The following is a 20,096-nucleotide window of genomic DNA, read 5'->3' on the forward strand; positions in this document are numbered from 1 at the left end:
CGGTGGATCTTTTTAAACTAGCCGATCATTATCCTCATCAGAGCAGCACACCTGCGTCCAATGATACACTCATCAGGTTAATTGGCTGCACACTCTGAACTCAAAACATGAGGCTGATTGAGAGAGAGGTGAAGGGCGTTTTCACATGTTTACAATGTGCATATATATTTGCTTCATTGCTTGTTACTTTGGATTTTAAATAAACTGTTAGTGTTGCAGTTCATGAAAACCATGCAGGAAGCATTTTGACCTCCCCCCCGGATCCTTAATTTGTACACACTATCACATTATTATTGTGGTCTATGGTGTCATTTTATTATGTTTTTAAACTATCATTCATATTTTGTTGATCTGTACAGACTAAATCAAATAAAATCAAATACAAATGTAAAACTTGTGATTTGGAGCTACATAAATACAATTCGATCTGTGTTTGAAACATAAGACACATATACAAATCAATCCATGCAGTTCAAACAAAGAAAGTATTGAAAATGCCTCCAAATACTTAAAATCAAATGACTTACGAAATATAAAGTTCAAAACTATATTCTTAATTATCCATTTCAGATGTTCACCCTGTACTGTTGCCTAAATATTTTTATGTTATTTTAGATTGATCCATTTTGTTTTTTCTGTTCATACTTTTTAGTTTCTTTCGGTCCAGAGGGCCGTTATTGGAGGTGTTAGAGTTGAAAGGGGGAGACAGAGGGGAGGACATGCCAGAAATGTTCGGCTGGTTCAGGATTCAAACTGGTTTACTAGGCAGCGGTGGCTGCATATGGGCTTCCAGCTCTAACCACTGACATATCAGGCGAACCCATTCTTATCAAGGGTTATTGACCTAACCTCTTTCACTCTTTCCTATTATTATCTCCTTTATATTTGGACACATTGTATTGTCTTGTATGTGAATAACACTTTTTTTGGTGCGCTCAAAACACAACCTAAGCTTTAAAAATATATATTTATTATTATTTATGAGAGCTTCTGAATCGAACTGTGCCGGCGTACATGTTTACAGGACACTAACTTATAATATCCGAACAGTCCGAACCTCTGGCTGCTGTGACTCGTGATGTGAAATTCTCCGGCCGATACTTGTAATAAACTACCAGTGTTTGACATCAAAGCTCCAACTCTCCTCGTGTCTCTCTGAGTCCTGACTCTCCATTGCTGCAGAAGTTTCCCTTACAAGTACAATGTGAGAGTCAGCTTTAGTATTTATTAGTGAGTTCATAACTGAAAAGGCCATGAAGACGAGCTTGGCATGCATTCTTATTTTCATTCAGCTTTTTGAAGGTAAGAGAAATTCACATTTTATTTTCCTCTTTCAAAAACTGATACGTGTCTATCCTGACAGCTGACATCAACATGTAATGTTCATACAGTGTAATCTGTTTTTATTTACGGGGATGTTTCATCAGACCAGTTGTGTGGCTTTGTTTAGAGCCATGTTAGGAATTAACAGTAAAGACTAAACATCCTTGTTTCTTTAATATTTATGTTGTATACACATTCCTTACTAAACAATCATTAAAATGATTGTGTTGCTCGTATTAAGCTATAAGTATTACACTGAAGTTTGGTCAGGGAGGGTGAGATTGATAGACAAATGTTGAATCCTTTATTGTCTGGATTGTTATGCTTCGCCTACTTGTAGGGCGAAACCATTAAAGGGCCCAGAGTAACAGTTTCACGTGCCACCAAATCTGAAACATGAACAACAATGAAAATGAGAATCAAATAATATTTAGTTGGGACAGTTTTCAAAGACAGATCACAGATTATGAAAGTTATAAAACTGTAGGATTTACAGTTTACCTTCAGGGATCAGACTTCCAACGTTTTTATGACCGGTGGGAGAGTTGCTGGAGCATGCATCGTCGCAACATCGACACACATCATCAATGCCATCGACATTTATCCATCTGATGATTAGTATACAGAATTAAATCATTGTTTTCCTTTTGCTTTGAGTTGAGGGCATTTACACCCATTAGGATTCTGATGCAGGCTATACTGTAATGTAAACCCCAACTAGTTAGCAAAGTTGTGGTTAATGGCAGACAGATGAATAGGCCTATTGGCTATTGAAGGACTGGATTACCTCTCCGCACCTGAGCTCCGCGGCTCTTCTTTTTCTTCACGGATAGAGATGGACTTTCCTCCATCTCAATGTATTTTCCGTCGTATTACCTTTCGGCAACATATTTTTTGTTTTTGTGTTTATCTGTGTATTGTTAGGGGGAAGGGTGGTAGCATCTCTATGTTTTTATGTAATCTTGTGTTGTATTTTCTACGGTCTTGTGTTGTTGTTTATATATTTCCCCTCCCTTCCCTTGATGCGTCGATGACACCCTTCCAATTTGACCAAAATACTAGCCGGACATCCGATATGATTGTTACCTTACTTAAATGGATACACAATTGAACAAAATTATTTTGCTTAGCCTGAATGTAAATGGAATTCAGAATCCAATCAAAAGACATAAGATTTTGTTGTACTTAAAGTCTTTAAATTGTGATATTGCTATGCTACAGGAGACTCATTTGAATGCGATGGAATCTAAAAAACTAAGACAGAATTGGGTCGGGCAGATATTCTCTTCCCCTGGAGGAAAAGCTAGTAGAGGAGTCAGTATTTTAATTTCTAAGAATATGCCTTTCAAATCATCCAATGTACATGTTGATCAAGAGGGAAGATATGTAATTGTCTCAGGTTTGCTACAGAATGAAATGGTGACATTAGTGAATGTGTATGCTCCAAATAGTTTACAATTTAAATTCTTTACCTCGCTGTGCCCAAAGGTATTGCAATCCATAGAGGGTCCTCTTATTATAGGTGGCGATTTCAACTCTGTCTGTGACCCTATAGTGGATTGATCTAGTCACCCTCTCCCTTCAGATAACAAAATGTCCGTCGCCTTGAGGGACTTCCAATCCGAGCTCGGTATTACAGATGTGTGGCGCCTAGTGCACCCAGATGCCCGAGAGTACTCTTTCTATTCCGGTGCGCATAACTCCTACTCAAGGATAGATTATATAATGATGTCTTCAAATTTGATCCAGAATGTTATTGAGATCAAAATGCATAGTATATTATTAAGTGATCATGCTGCGGTATCTGTCACATTTTTCCCTCCAACCAACCCTTGCAAATCCAAACAGTGGCGACTTAATACATCTCTACTCAAAAATGAAAAATGCACACTGCTCATTAAAAACCAAATTTTAGATTTCTTTGAGATCAATCTAAATTCTGTACCAAGCGTCACTACTGTCTGGGAGGCTTTTAAAGCAACATGCAGGGGCTGGTTAATTAGTTTCTCCTCGGCAGAGAATAAAAAGCGCAGAGAGGTGAAATCCCAATTAAACTTTAAACTCAAGACTCTAGAAGAGCAGCATATGCTAGACCCATCCAATTTAGATCTAAGGAACTCACTTCTCACCGCTAGGACTAATTTGCAGAAACTTGTACAATAGGAGACAGCTTTTGTTCTTTTTCGTTTACGAAGAACATACTTTGAATCCGGAGACAAAGCAGGGAAAATGTTAGCTCATAGATTGAAACAAATAGAAAACAGACAGATTATTCCAGCGATCAGAGATGAGCATGACAGGCTACAGTGTGATGAAGCCAAAATCAATGAATCTTTCAAGAATTATTATTCTAAATTATATAGCACAAAAAATAACTTGAATGAAGAAGCCTTAGATAGTTTTTTCGGAGATTTTAACCTCCCGAGCGTCAGCTTGGCTGACAGATCTGCTATGGAGGCACCTGTTTCCCAAAATGAAATAGAAAACGCAATCATGAAGATAGCATCAGGGAAAACTCCAGGGGACGACGGTTTTGGAACAGAGTTCTATAAATGTTTTAAAGAACAGCTTTCACCATATTTACTGTTGTTATTCAATGAAATATTAGAATCTGAAGCCATGCCTCCCTCCATGAGCAGGGCCATTATCTCATTGTTGCCTAAACCGGGCAAAGATCCTTCTCTGATGGGTAACCGCCGCCCTTTAAGCCTTCTAAACTGTGACTACAAGATTCTAGCCAAGATACTGGCACTCCGTTTGGAGAAGGTGGTTCCATCTATTGTGCATCTAGACTAAGTAGGTTTCATTCCAGGCCACCAGTCCTCAAATAACATGAGGAGGGTTTTTCAGATTATCCTAGAAGCAGGCTCCAGCAATCTGCCAATGATTGCAGCATCACTAGATGCTGAGAAAGCTTTTGACCAAATAGAATGGAAATATCTGTTTTACACGCTCAAAAAATGTGGCTTTGGGCCCAAGTTGATTAGCTGGGTTAAGGCTTTGTATAGCGCTCCCTTCTCTTCTGTTAGAACTAATGGATTAATCTCAAAACCTTTCCCCTTACACCGTGGTGTGAGGCAAGGGTGTCCTGTTAGTCCCCTACTTTTTATTATGGCTCTAGAACCATTAGCCTGTGCAATTCGCGCTAATGGTGACATACATGGTGTGAACATTCATGGACACGATTTCAAATTAAATATGTACGCTGACGATATACTTCTTACTTTGAGGAAGCCAGCACTCTCTATACCCGCAGTTCTTGATATGATACATTTATTTGGCAGCTTCTCTGGATATAAGATAAATTGGAACAAGAGTGAAGCAATCCCACTTAACTCATATACATATAAACACAACCTAATGAGCACCCCCTTTATTTGGAAAACAAATGGAATGAGGTATTTGGGAATTAACATCGTCTCTCCTATCTCTAAAATCTTTAGCCTTAACGGCCCTGCTATTTTCCAGTCCATTAAGGAGGACATCAACAGGTGGATGGCCATACCACTCTCTCTATGGGGCAGAGCAGAAACCTTGAAAATGAATGTTCTCCCAAGGCTTTCTCATATTATCTCCTCTATCCCTCTTGAATTCCCACTAAAATGGTTTAAAGATATCAAATCCCTATTTACTCTATTCCTTTGGAATAATAAGAAACCCAGAATCGCACATAATAAGTTGATCATTCCAAGATCAATGGGAGGTTTGGGAGTCCCAGATGTATTCCAGTATTATCTGTCCTTCAATGCAAAGTATCCATTATCGTGGGCGTACAAAAGTGCCTCTTCGGTAGGCAGTTGGCAATGGCTGGAGCAATCCATCCTGTCTGTAAACCAAAACATATCTCTGGCATCAATGTGGTACTGCCCAAAACCACCACCCTCAATGGATAATACCATCATCCGCTTTTCATGCTCTATTGTAAAGCAACTGCACAGGAGACTCAACATAGAGGGGCTCTCTTTACCATCTTGCCCCATTTGGAGTAACCCCTGTATTTCTGCAGGAGGAGGCACTTTAAGTAATAATATCTGGCAGAAGGCTGGTATTACTACAATTGGACAGATATATAGAGACCAAACCCTTCCATTTCAACAACTCAAAAATCAGTATGGTCTCTCAGGCTCATCTTTTCTATCATATGCACAACTAGCATCTATTATTAGTACAAAATGTAAGGAGGGAGCCATGCCTGCTTCATGTATGGAAGAGGACCAGCGCCTCAAGAAAGCGATCATATCATCAGGTGTGGTCTCTAACATTTATAAATTATTATCTAGGGCTGCCCCGAATACCTATTCTCCTGTCCAACTGTCCTGAGAGCATGCCTTGAATATCTCTCTGTCTGCTTTGCAATGGAACTCCATTTGGCAGTCAGCTATGTTCTCATCTAAATATGTAAGATTCAGGATCATACAGTTCAAAATTCTCAATAGAGCTTACATCACCCCTGTTACAAAATCCAAGATGAACAATAAACACAGAGACTTATGCTGGCATGAATGTGGCAAGCGAGGTACATTGTTGCACCTACTCTGGGAATGCCCAGCAGTAAAAAAACTTTGGTCAGAAGTAATATCCTTATTGTCTGAATCTTTAAAAGTTAGTTTCCCTACATGTCCCATTGCATGTCTACTGGGTCTCAAGCCAGATGGCAATCTTGCAAGGACTACCGATCGGCTCTGGACATTGGGCTGTTTAGCCACAAAAAGACTCATCCTATTAAACTGGAAGGAACGCAAACCAGCCTGCTTTACTAGAGACTCATGGCTGAGGGAGTATCTGGACCTACTGAACATGGAGCGTGCAGCTTCTCTGCTGGGGGATTTTGAGGGGAGACAGGAGGATTGCGGTTCACTGCCCGCAGCTCTCCTGTCTAACCCTGTCAATATGGCATCTCCTGTGTAATGTATTATGTATTGTGTATGTAATGTCCTGTGTATGTCACAATCAGCTGTCTTAGGAAGTCATCCTTGCATCCAACCCCCCCCCGTTACGTTTTGTTTAGTTGTTTGTTGTTACATGTTTTGATGTACGGTTTGTTATCTGGAGCAATGTCTGTATATTTAAAAAAATAAAAAAAAAAAAAAAAAAAAAAAAAAAAAAAACACTATTTCCTCTAAAAGAAAAAAAAAAAAAAAAAAAAGAAATAACCATTTATTTGTATACATATATTCCATGGGCAGCGTCAACATTCTAAAATATTCTTAAAGTTTACATTTAGCACATTCCTCTCACATGTGTACGGTTTCAGTCAAAATGCTGAGGTAAGCATCACTGTTACATTGATCTGGCTGTACAGAGACAGCTTGGAAAATTCATTTTAGAAAGTATTTATCCTTATATTTACAGTAAACGTTAGACCTCGTTAAAAATATGTTTCCTTAATTAAGTAACTTGATTACTTAAGCAGCAATAAATATTAATAGCAACAATTTGAACCAGTTTTAACTTATACATACTTTTTAACATGAGCCTTTGTAAATGATACACTGACAAACCTTTTGCAATATTACAGTAAGGAGCAACAATTCACAAAATAAGTAATAAAAGCACCTTGAATTTATATAATTGCAGGCCTTGTTGACGGGGCTGCTCTTCTGCATTTCAGAGGTCGCTTTCAGCTGGCAAGTGATACAAATCTAATATAAGAGAGACCAAAGAAATGTCATTATACAACTTTGAAGCATTTCCAAACATGACAGTCATTCAGGTTATAGAAGTGGCTCACTGAGTTCCTTGTGTCCTGGGGAAACAGGAAGGCATCGAGCTGCAGCTGAAGAGAAGAAGATCTTGTTCTGGGATTGAAAAGTGCATTTGATCCTTCCTCTTTGGCATCATTGAAGCACCTGACGAAACAAATTACATTTGAATGCATTTTAATCCGTATCCCAAAACAGGAGTGAATAGATTTGCAAGCTAAAGTAACAACTAAGGACTTTGTGAACCATCAAATTGTACCTCTCAAACATATTGACTACCCTAGTAGAGGTTTGGTTACTTTATTAGAATTCAGTCTCCAGTCAGAAAACCCAATGGGCCTGGACACAAAGTTATGAGACCATGTTTATATCTTAATGTTCAGGTCATTATATTGCCAGGACCCCATGGTAACTCCCCTTTTAAAAAAGAGGCTACTCATGTACAAAGGCTTTGTTGCAGCAACTGAAGTTCAAATATAAACTGGCTGACCTCCAATACATCACCTTTATACAGCTGTTACAACTAAAGCAAATGACACCCCAGAAAATAAATGCCATGGTGTAGTACCGTTTTTAGCAGCAGACAAACCCAAGAAAAGACATGGAAGACGAATTGCAATTTTGAGTCCACTCCTAAATGTTTACAGTTATATGGAACACTTTTGCTCATTAGGAAACAATTGTTTGCATTTAATTGTTTTTAGCTGTGAGCAGGTCATCAGTTTTCTTTGTGTATTGCAACATTAAAAAGCAAACAAATTAAAGTTTGAATCATTTATTCTTTGGGTCCATTGTTTCAGAAAGGTCAGATTCTGTTGCAGTGGTGTTGGACAGCGGGGGCACAGCCACAGTAACCGCAGCAGTTGGGAGAACTTCATCGAGTGCCGCTGTGTGGGTACTGTTCAGCACCGCTGCCTTCGACTGCAGGTGGGCCTCAGGAGAGGTTTTTTCTAGAAGTTCAGGAACTTCCTCAGCATCTTCATCTGTAGTCGCAGAATAAATGTGTTACTGTAAAAGGTGCATTCCAGAGTGCCCTTTAAAAAAGGGTTAAGACTTTTCACCTTTAACCTTTGTCTGTTCCATTTTTGTCTTCTTCATCTTTATTCTGCTCAGAAGCTAAAGTCAGAACGTCCACCTGGTTTTGGGTCGATGATGAATCAGGAAGCAGTCCTTTCCTCTGATCTTTGACAGAAAAACAATTCAACATTAAGATTTCATCATGGGCAATTTTAATTTAGAGATTGTTAAAGGCTTCAAATGAACAAAGAATAATTCAATACCGGTATTGACCTACCAACTCTGTTTATTCCACCCCTCCACTGGCTGCCATACATTGTAGATCTGCTGATTTGATCAAGAATGGAAGAAGACTCCTCTGCAGGTATGGGCTGGCTCTTCTGCTTGGCTGGCAAGACCATCATCGGACCCACTCTGGCCTGATGTTCCCACACTAACACAAACCGGCATAATGCATGTTAATTCAGTTACCCAGCCATCATCATGTCTAAAACCTATGCCAAAACATGTCACAATTGATCATTATGACAACATCTGCAGCCAATATTCATCATACAAGTTTCTACAAGCTCCCCACCTGTACTGCTCTTCTGTCCGCTCCTCCAGAGGGGTTCACGCTCTTCTGGCTTCACAAACCCTCGAGGCCTAAACTTGCTCGGGCTGCTGGGCTTACTGGGAGTTTGCTCAACTCCAACTGGTCTTTTGCATTGCCCACATAAGTAGTCATTACCATCAGCGGACCGCCATCTGATAAATAAAAAAAACATTCAGCACCAATACTTGTGTAATTTGACATATTTTAGACTGGATCTCACTTACCTTCCATTCACAAAAGTGCACGCCTTGTTTGGTGCATCTGCGTTATTTATTGGCACAGCATACAGGTGACATGTGATGTAGAGCTATGAGAAAAGCAGGTGTAGGGAAACATAATACATTTGATTTATACAGCACACTTTAAAGACAAACCTCATCTCAAGGTGCTTCACAAAGGGAAAAATAAGTTAAAAGATATCTAAAGGAGCATATTGGATAAAAAAAAGGCAATATAAAAAATAAAAATAAAAGGTTAAGAGCATAAAAAGGTTTAAAAATAAATAAATAAAGTCAAGGACAGTCTGTAAAATGCGGTGTGGAACAGGTGGGTCTTGAGGCATATCCTAATAACTGTGAGTGATGCCGAGGTCTGTATGTTCTCTGGAAGCCGATTCCACAGACGTGGACCCAGGGAGGAGAATGCACGCTTTCCCATGGTGACCAGTGACCAACATGCACACACACAATCATGTTTAAGGCAATTTAATAGAGCCTCACCTCCCCTCTGTCCTCATTATAAAATCTGAAGGCATCAATGGACATGTGGAGCTTGTCATCCTGTGTCCTGGCTAAGAATTGAGACCTTGAGCCTGGAAGCTGAGAGTCAACAAAGCACCTATGATGAGGAAAAACAAAAAGAGCAACACTAAATTAGCACTCATTGACTATAACCAGAGTCCACATTACCCACAATGCAACTCCACCGCTAAAATTTCTAGTCATATAGAGAGGCGAAGTCCCTCCCTTTACAGGAGGACCTCCATGGGACCTTATTTCAAAAAAAGTTATGCATTGGAGTCAATGGGGAGAGAAAGATTACCTTTCGATTCCGGTTGAATTGTGCCACGAATTACACATGATGTTTGTCATTTTAAAAGATAATTTTGCAAGTCAAAAAAATAAAAGTGTGGCGTAAAAAGAGTAAAAAAAACACTTTGTGTAAAACCGCTCAATGAACTACCTCTCCGGTCCCGCACCAACACCAAGACGGCCTTCACGTTGGCACATTTCACTTCTTTCAGAAAGAGGCGAAAAGTATTAAAAGAGGTGAAAATCAGTCCAAGTCTGGGCATGTTGAGAGCTGTACACACACAAGGGGAGTCAGTCGCTTCCTAAGAGCCAGCATGCGGGAGCGGGATTAGTCTTTCTAGTTGCGCATTTCTCATTGTGTTATAGTTCAACAGTTTTACAAAAAACTGACTTTTGTGACGTGGAAATGATTTTTTAAAATTGACAATCATCATATCTGTAATTCGTTGCACAATTGAAACGGGGTCGAAAGATAATCTTTCTCTCTCCATTGACTTCAATACATAACTTTTCCGAAATAAGGTCCCATGGGTCGGAAGTAGATGGGCGGGACTTCGCCTCTCTATAGGAAAGTTCTGGAAGTAGTTCTTTAGAGTCAGAACTGCACAAATCTGACCTGTGCATTTGCCAATAGTGGCACAGAAATGAAGAACTAGAATACCAAAGATTAAAATCAAACTGCTGTAAGCCTTAGCTAACGGCTAACTTGAAGACGACACTAAAGGACTGATCTTTTATTAACCCGTCACTCGATTCAGCATTGCTTGTGTCTGAATTAAACCACTTGAAGAGCCTTACACATTAAAACATGTCCCTCTAGGGTCAGAAAAACACTTTACTTTTTGCCATTTAGCAATTTGCAGCCTTACCCATTTTCAATGAAGGCATGCCTGGGGCTGGAGTGCATGTCAGGGCTCAGTGTAGCCACGCAGCTACTCACAAACACTCGGAGCCCAATGTGATGCCCAATTCTGACCGAGGCCTCGATGCTGATGGGCTCACCGAGATGAAACACATTAGAACCTCTTTTGTACTGCCAGTCACCTGCACACGGATAGAAAAAAGTACTAAGTGCAAATAGAGACATGACAACTCATAATAACATGATAATTATCAAAACTCACTTGTCATGATTCTCAAGTTAAACTGCAACATTTCCACTGCAGCCTGGGTCGACATGAAGGGGATCCAGGTAGGCATGAGTGAAGAACTGGACAAACTGTAATTCCTAAGAAACAGAAACATGCATTTAAAAAAAAAAAAGACAGACATCATTCAAAGATGTTTACAATGTGAGCTTTAAAAACAAAGAGACAAAGACCTTTCGTAATGACATTCAATTGGAATTACAGCCTCCTCCATTCGAACAACACCATATGGAGAGGCCTCAGGAGAGTATATGAGCAGGTTTGTGTAGATCAGAGAGTCCTCAGTTACCTGTGGAGAGTAGACGTGTTTAAAACTAGAAGCTAATGAATCATATTTGAAATGAAATATATTTGAAAGTTACCCAGTGTCTGGTGCCGCACTCCACAAGTCCGACACTGATACTGTACTCATCTGCTGAAGACGCTGTAGCTCTGCAGTACTGGTTGTTGGTCTCTACTCCAAGGCGTATCTCGTCACCATCAACAGGAGCTCCAACCGCAAACATGTCGGCTTTGATAACAATCTCCAAAGAGTCTGGATGACAGGTCACTCTGATGGTGTTCACCTGCTGCGGTTCCTCAGCCGGAGACTTCTGCTGCTGCTGCCTGAGTTCTGACCTGCCTGTGTTCGCAAGGCTCTGAACCGAAGCATCTTGTGTGTAACGTGTGGGCGGGAAAGCAAAAGAGGTGCTTACACAGAGTCCTAGGATAACCTGAAAATTAAAGGCCTCCATAACTGAAACTGGTCAGCTGCTCTCTGTCTTCCTGACTGACTCACAGTAGGCCTATGGTTCAGGGTGAGCGGTGGAGCTTTTTAAACTCTAGCCGATCATTATCCTCATCAGAGGAGCACACCTGCGTCCAATGAGACACTCATCAGGTTAATTGGCTGCACACTCTGAACTCAAAACATGAGGCTGATTGAGAGAGAGGTGAAGAGTAAATCAAGAAATGAAGCAAACAAGCTGATCTTCAAATTCCTCAAAAGCACTGGTCTGAGGACAAGGATTTAGTAGGGGAACATAGTGCTGCGTATCAGGGCTGTGAAGTGCAGAAAAAGGCCAAGGAGGTGCAGAGATACAAAGTGCAAAATAAAGTCTCATATGCTGAAGCAACAGAAAAGGTTTCACTAAACATAGCTAGGAAATCCCAAGTAACATCAAGTATTTTCTCTTCAAAAGATTTTCCCAAACTCCCACAGGCAAAGGAAAGCCCCACAAAGTGTGTGATAGGAGAGGATGCATTGATTGTTAATAAGTACAAGTTTGTGGCCTTTATTGGAAAAGTGGTGAATGTTGCGTTACAACAGACAAACAAGAGGTCAAGACTGAAAACAATAGTGGAGGCAGCAAGTGAATTTTTGGGGATAAAGGATATAACCGTTGAAATGATACATGAAATGCTAGCCACCAATAATGATGATTCACAGATTGAGTAGATGAATGGTTTTTCTCATTCTGCAATGGAATGCTAGAAGCCTTATTGCAAATGGACAAGAATTCAAGACCTATATATATCAGTTAAAAGAAAAACCAGACGTTATTTGTATTCAAGAAACATGGCTGAAGACTCATTTGGACTTCATAATTGGGGGATATACTGCTATAAGACAAGATAGAAATGATGGCCAGGGAGGGGGATGTGCAATCTTTATCAGAGAAGTCATGTCTTATAGTAAGCTAACTTTTAAGAACAGTCATGATTTAGAAATAGTGGGTGTAGAAGTTTGGATTAATAAAAGGAAAATTAGTGTCCTGAATTTTTATAATCCATGTAATAAACTCAGAATAGAGGAATTAGACAGTCTTTGCCAAGGAAATGAAATAATATGGTGTGGTGATTTTAATGCACATAATACAATGTGGGGAGGGAGATCAACAGATTACAACGGACAGGTGGTGGAGGATTTAATGGAGGCAAAGGAATTAGTTTGTTTAAATAATGGGCAAGGTACAAGGATACATTTTAGAGATGGAACAGAGTCTGCGATCGACCTAACTCTTGTAACAAGTGAATTAGCTTCTGGTAGCAGTTGGGAAGTATTGACAAATAACAGTATTGGGAGTGATCATCTTCCAATTATAATCAAGTTTGATATAAATCATGTGGTTGAGCTAGACGGTATCATGAGATGGACTTTTTCTAAAGCAAATTGGGAGATGTTTGCTAAATTGTGCGATAATGAATTGGATCAGATTGATATGGCAGAAAGTATTGATGAAATAAATGAGCAATTTACTTCAAATATAATTAAAAGCGCTAATCAAACTATTGGGAATAAAACTGGGAAACTTGGTAAATGTGTTAAGATGGTACCGTGGTGGAACAAAGACTGTAATGATGCAATCCGAAACAAAATCAGGCTGTTTGGAAAGCTAAGAAAGACACATTCATTACATAATTTATTAGAATATAAAAAGGCACAGGCTCAGGTAAGGAACATTGTTAAAAGAGCAAAAAGTGAATGTTGGAGAGGATTCTGTTCAAGTATTGGGAGAACTACACCATTAGATAAAGTATGGGGAATGATTAAGAAGATGAGGGGAATAAGACATCAGAGTAACCTGCCAGTGTTAGAGATTGGAGGGGAAGTTGCCACTGGTGCTTTGGAGAAGGCAGAAATTCTAGCTGAAAATTTTGTCAAAGTTCATTCTTCGGAAAATTTGACAGAAGAAGGTAAGATCAGGAGGCAGGAAGTGTTAGATGAGCATCCTAATGTATATGAAGAAAGACATTCGTCGCAGAGTGTTGTAAATATACCTTTCTCTATTCAAGAGTTGAGAAGAGCATTAAGTAAGTGTAAAATGACTGCTCCTAGGAAAGATAATGTATGTTATATAATGTTGACCAAATTAAGTGATTTTGCATTAGGAAAGCTGCTGGAGATGTACAATAAGATCTGGGAGAAAGGGAAGCTGCCAATAATATGGAAAGAGTCAGTCATTATTCCTATTAGGAAACCTGGGAAAGATCCAACCAGTCCAGGCAGTTATAGACCTATAGCTCTGACATCACACTTGTGTAAAGTTATGGAAAGAATGATAACAGAAAGGCTAACATACTACATTGAGAAAAATGAACTAATGACTCCTTATCAGAGTGGGTTTAGAAGAGGGCGGAGTACTTTAGATTCACTGCTGTGCCTGGAGTCTGAAGTCAGGAAAGCCCAAGCGAACAAGGAGTGTGTTGTAGCTGTATTCTTTGATGTAGAAAAAGCTTACGATATGATGTGGAAGGAAGGATTATTAATAAAACTGGACATTATGGGTCTGGGAGGTAATGTATATAATTGGATTAGGGATTTTTTGTTTGGCCGTGCCATCAGAGTCCGAGTTGGCAAGTCATATTCTCGAAGGCATGAAGTTGAAAATGGAACCCCGCAGGGGAGTGTCATCAGTCCTCTTTTATTTTCTATCATGATCAATGATATATATACACAAGTAGGATCTGATATTGGTAAGTCACTTTTTGCAGATGATGGAGCTATTTGGAAAAGGGGCAGAAATGTAAAATATATTGTAGCTAAGATTCAGGAAGCCATTAGGGAAATTGAAAGCTGGTCTCTGACATGGGGGTTTAGATTGTCGGTGGAAAAAACTGAAACTTTATTTTTTACGAGGAAAAGGATAGGTGAGGAGGTTAGGTTAAAACTTTATGGACAAGATCTAAAGAAAGTGAAGACATTTAAATTTCTGGGAATATGGTTGGACGAGAGAGTCACATGGAGTACTCACATTGATAAAGTCGTAGATAAATGTAAAAGGGTTTTAAATGTTATGAGGTGCTTGGCAGGCACTAAGTGGGGGGCTGATAAAGCTGCTTTGAGGAACGTATACACAGCCTTAATTAGATCAGCCATAGAATACGGACTAATAGTGTATGGGTCAGCTGCATACTCTTCTCTTCAAAAATTAGATAGAGTCCAGGCACAAGCACTAAGGATATGCTGTGGGGCAGTAAGATCTACACCAGTGTCGGCACTTCAGGTAGAGGTCAGAGAAGTACCTATTTCTTTGAGGAGAAAGCAGTTAATTGTTCATTACTGGGCAAATCTACAGGGTCATAAAGATACTCACCCTACTAAACAAACTGTACAAACAAGTTGGGAAAGTAACAAAATAAAAAAAGAAAGTTTTTGTTTTTGTGTTTCGGAAATATGTAAGGAATTCAAAGTTAAGGAATGGAATATTAGTCCGACGGTGTTGTTATCAGCGGTTCCACCATGGTTGCTACCTCAACCTATAGTAGATTTATCACTATTGAAACGGGTACATTCAATGAAAAACAAATTCAATGTACAGGCTTATGTGAACACTGTTCTACATGAACAATATGGGCACTTTATAAAAATATTTACTGATGGATCCAAAAATCCAGATAATGGTCTAACGAGTTGTGCATTTTATGTTCCTGAGTTAAAAGTCAAAGTGGGAAAGCGTACAAGTGATCACATTGCAGTATATACAGTAGAGATGATGGCTATCTCTCTAGCACTTCAGTGGGTAGAGGAAATACAGCCAATGCGAGTGGTCATTTGCTCTGACTCCAGTGCAGCTCTGGAGAGTATAAACAACTTCTCTTCAGAATGTCGTGAGGATATTTTACATGACATTTTACAAAGCATGTTTAGGTTAGTTCATCTGGGAATTGTTGTTCAATTTGTGTGGGTTCCAGCGCATGTGGGCATTAGAGGGAATGAAGTAGTGGATCAACTGGCAAAATGTGGTTTGAAAGCAAACCAGATTGATATTATGATACCCATCAGTAGAGCAGAAGTCAAATCTTTTACTAAAGTGGTTATCAAGCAACAATGGCAAAAACTATGGGACAGTAACACCAAAGGAAGACATTTATATCAGATACAAAGGGAAGTAGGAACAGGAAGCACTTGGGGGAGTAGTAGAAGAGAGCAGAGCATCAACAGCAGGATAAAATTGGGACACTCTGGACTAAACTCATCACTGCATCTGATTGGAAAACATCCAAATGGCAATTGTGATGGTTGCCAACAACCAGAGACAATACATCATGTATTTTTTAGCTGCCCGGACTATAACAGACAAAGATTCATTCTGAAAACTGCACTGGAACAACTCAACATCAAGGACATGGATTTCAAGGCAATATTTGAAAGTAAATCAAGAAATGAAGCAAACAAGCTGATCTTCAAATTCCTCAAAAGCACTGGTCTGAGGACAAGGATTTAGTATGAACATTTAATAACTAAACAGTAGGTGGCGATATATGCTCCAAGTGGAAGCGATTCGCCATTAAAGAAAAGAAGAAGAAGAAGAAGAAGATTCGCCATTAAAGAGAAGAAGAAGAAGAAGAAGAAGAAGAAGAAGAAGAAGAGAGGTGACGGGCGTTTTCACATGTTTAAAATGTACATATATTTGTTTCATTGCTTGTTACTTTGGATTTTAAATAAAACGTTACTGTTGCAGTTCATGAAAACCATGCAGGAAGCATTTTGACATCCCCCTGGATCCTTAATTTGTACACATCACATTATTATTGTGGTCTATGGTGTCATTTTATTATGTTTTTAAACTATCATTCATGTTTTGTTGATCTGTACAGACTAAATGAAATAAAATCAAATACAAAATGTAAAACTTGTGATTTTGAGCTACATAAATACAATTTGATCTGTGTTTGAAACATAAGACACATATACAAATCAATCCATGCAGTTCAAACAAAGAAAGTATTGAAAATGCCTCCAAATACTTAAAATCAAATGACTTACGAAATATAAAGTTCAAAACTATATTCTTAATTATCCATTTCAGATGTTCACCCTGTACTGTTGCCTAAATATTTTATGTTATTTTAGATTGATCCATTTTGGTTTTTTCTGTTCATACTTTTTAGTTTTTTCCGGTCCAGAGGGCCGTTATTGGAAATGTTTGAGTTGAAAGGGGGAGACAGAGGGGAGGACATGCCATAAAAGTTCAGCTGGTTCAGGATTCAAACTGGTTTACTAGGCAGCGGTGGCTGCATATGGGCTTCCAGCTCTAACCACTGACATATCACGCGAACCATCAATCAATGTTTATTTATATAGCCCAATATCACAAATGTTACATTTGTCTCAGTGGACTTCACAGTTTGTACAGAATATCAGTATGACAATACGACACCCTCTGTCCTTAGACCCTCACATCGTACAAGGAAAAACTTCGTGAGAAAACCTACAGTTTAAAGGGAAAAATGGGAGAAACCTCAGGGAGAGCAACAGAGGAGGGATCCCTCTCCCAGGACGGACAGGCGTGCAATAGATGCCGTGTGTAAATTGAAAAGATAATACATTTTTGCAACATAGGTAGTCCAAATGTTTGGAAATGCATGTGTGTATAATAGGAAGATGAATCCACGAGGATATCCATCCAGGACTTATGATCCAGGACCACAGCCACGACTCAAGATCCAGGACTCGCAATCCATGACACAGGACCGCAGGATCATCCATGACTCCGGATCCCGGCGTATATAGACACCAAAAAGAAAGAAATTTGGGGAAGCTGGGTTAATCGGAACATGAGAGTACACAGGTATAGACAGAGAGAAGGAAGAAGTAAGATGTCCCCCGACAAACTAAGCCTATATCAGCAAAACTAGGGGCTGAATCTAATCAGCCCTAACCATAAGCTTTATCAAAAAGGAAGGTCTTAAGCGCACTCTTAAAAACGGATGGGGTGTCTGCCGCCCGAACACAAACTGGAAGCTGATTCCACAAAAGTGGAGCTTGATAAGAAAATGCTCTGGCTCCCATTGTACTTTTAGAGACTCTAGGGACAACCAACAACCCTGCATTCTTGGAACGCAATACCCTAGTAGGACAGTAGGGTATAATGAGTTCTTTAAGGTAAGATGGCGCCTGCCCATTAAGGGCTTTGTAGGCGAGAAGAAGAATTTTAAATTCTATCCTTTGTTCTATAGGGAGCCAGTGTAAGGCAGCCAGAACAGGAGTAATGTGGTCCCTTTTCCTAACTCTGGTTAGTAAACGAGCTGCAGCATTTTGAATCAGCTGAAGCAACTTGACTGACTTCTTGGTACACCCTGATAATAAGGAATTACAATAATCCAGCCTTGAAGTAACAAATGCATGGACTAGTTTCTCTGCATCGTTTTGAGGCAAGATATGCCTGATTTTTGCAATGTTACGTAGATGGAAGTAGGCGGTCCTTGAAATTGATTTTATGTGGATGTTAAAGGATAAATCCTGATCAAATATAACACCAAGATTCCTTACAGTCTCACTGGAGGCCAAATTAATGCCATCCATAGTTAGTATATCTTTAGATAATTTGTTTCGTAGATTCTTCGGGCCAAGTACAATAACTTCAGTTTCGTGTTTAACATAAAAAAATGTAAGGTCATCCACGTTTTTAAGTCCTTGAGGCAGTCTTGAATTTTATTTAGATGATTAATTTCATCAGGCTTGATTGATAAATATAGTTGAGTATCATCCGCATAACAATGAAAATTTACAGAATGATTCCTTATAATATTGCCTAACGGAAGCATATATAGTGTGAACAAAATAGGTCCAAGCACTGAGCCCTGTGGCACTCCATGGCTAACTTTGGTTTGCATGGAAGATTCATCGTTGACACGTACAAACTGAGAGCGTTCAGATAGATAGGACCTAAACCAGCCTAAAGCAGTTCCCTGTATGCCAACTAAGTGCTCTAGTCTTTGCAATAGGATATCATGGTCGATAGTATCAAATGCAGCACTAAGATCGAGCAAGACAAGAATAGAGACAAGTCCCTTGTCTGAGGCTATTAGAATGTCATTTGTGACTTTAACCAGAGCTGTCTCTGTGCTATGTTGTGTTCTAAAGCCAGACTGAAAATCTTCAAATAAATCATAGTTTTTTAAGTAATCACGCAGCTGTTTTGCGACTGCTTTCTCAAGAATTTTTGAGAGGAACGGAAGATTAGAAATAGGTCTATAGTTTGATAAAACCTCTGGATCGAGGTTGTGCTTTTTAAGAAGCGGTTTTATCACTGCTACTTTGAATGATTGTGGAACATAGCCTGATAATAAAGACATATTCATAATATTTAATAAAGAAGTGCTAATTAATGGAAAAACTTCTTTTAACAGCTTAGTTGGAATCGGGTCTAAGATACACGTTGATGGTTTAGAAGAGAGAATCATTGAATTGAATTGTTCAAGGTTTATGGCTGAAAAGCATTCTAGTTTACTCTCTAGTGTAATATTAGAACTTACGTTTCCGGGAGCTGTTGATAACACTATACTGGTCAAAGGCAAGAGGTCATTGATTTTGTTTCTAAGAGTAACAATTTTATCGTTAAAAAAGCACATAAAATCATTACTACTGAGTGCTATGGGAATAGAAGGCTCAGTCGAGCTGTGGCTCTCTGTCAGCCTGGCTACAGTGCTGAAAAGAAATCTTGCATTATTCTTATTCTCATCTATTAATGAAGAGTAGTAGGCTGCTCTCGCTTTACGCAGTGCTTTCTTATATTCATTGAGAGTAATATGCCAAATTAAAAGAGATTCTTCAAGTTTAGTGGAACGCCATATCCTTTCAAGTTGTCTCGACTTTTGCTTTATTTTGCGGGTTTCGGCATTATGCCATGGAGCTAATCTATGTTGTGAACCCATTCTTATCAAGGGTTATTGACCTAACCTCTTTCACTCTTTCCTATTATTATCTCCTTTATATTTGGACACATTGTATTTTCTTGTATGTAAATAGCACTTGTTTTGGTGAGCTTAAAACACAACCTAAGCTTTAAAAAAATATATTTATTATTATTTATGAGAGCTTCTGAATCGGACTGTGCCGCCGTACATGTTTACAGGACACTAACTTATAATATATATCCACCCCTTTGATGCTGATGACTCTCCTCCTGACCTGCACTTTCACACTCATCTTGCAGACACCAGACATATCCAGTGATACAACATGAAAGTGATGTTATCATATCTTCTTTTCTCACTTGATAATATCACAACAGGATCGCTATAAGAAGACTTACTATGATTCTATAAAAAAGTGTTATATATAAAGTACTTCGTGGTGAGCAATGTTTATTATTGCTAGCAAATACTGAGCATTTTTTTTTGAGAAGGGTTTGTTTGAGTAATTGTACACATTAGTGGTGTTAATCCAGTGGATGAGTCTGATTCAGTTCAGAAATTCAGTTAAACATCAGTGTGTGCAAAACCAACTGCAACGTTTCAACGGCAGTTCTTGCTTTGATTTCCCCTTCCTGCTCAGAGGTGAAGAACAATAAAC

General features: G+C 39.1%; 1 protein-coding gene and 1 long non-coding RNA gene across 2 annotated transcripts; both read right to left on the reverse strand.

The window, feature by feature from the left end:
- Positions 1-7,784: 7,784 nt before the first annotated feature.
- LOC307015395 (uncharacterized protein) lies at positions 7,785-8,824 on the reverse strand. The gene is made up of 4 exons (XM_079643957.1): positions 8,620-8,824; positions 8,320-8,475; positions 8,094-8,207; positions 7,785-8,008 (listed from the first exon to the last, which is right to left on the reverse strand). Exons 1-4 carry the CDS (start codon positions 8,807-8,809, stop codon positions 7,797-7,799), a joined length of 672 nt encoding a protein of 223 aa, XP_079500083.1. The 5' UTR covers positions 8,810-8,824; the 3' UTR covers positions 7,785-7,796.
- A 1,717-nt stretch (positions 8,825-10,541) lies between these two features.
- LOC307015396 lies at positions 10,542-11,116 on the reverse strand. The gene is made up of 3 exons (XR_013801502.1): positions 10,990-11,116; positions 10,793-10,896; positions 10,542-10,712 (listed from the first exon to the last, which is right to left on the reverse strand). It is a non-coding gene; the product is annotated as an uncharacterized lncRNA (long non-coding RNA).
- Between the last annotated feature and the right edge of the window lie 8,980 nt (positions 11,117-20,096).

The sequence above is a fragment of the Notothenia rossii genome (genome assembly GCF_949606895.1).
Source record: "Notothenia rossii genome assembly, chromosome: 8".
NCBI lineage: Eukaryota > Metazoa > Chordata > Actinopteri > Perciformes > Nototheniidae > Notothenia > Notothenia rossii.

Coding starts and splice junctions, on each gene's coding strand:
- LOC307015395 (XM_079643957.1), bottom strand. CDS start 8,809: ATGTTTTTTTTATTTATCAGATGGCGGTCCGCTGATGGTAATGACTAC. Junction 8,208..8,319: donor GGGTGGAATAAACAGAGTTG/GTAGGTCAATAC, acceptor TTTCTGTCAAAG/ATCAGAGGAAAGGACTGCTT. Junction 8,009..8,093: donor CAAAAATGGAACAGACAAAG/GTTAAAGGTGAA, acceptor CTGCGACTACAG/ATGAAGATGCTGAGGAAGTT.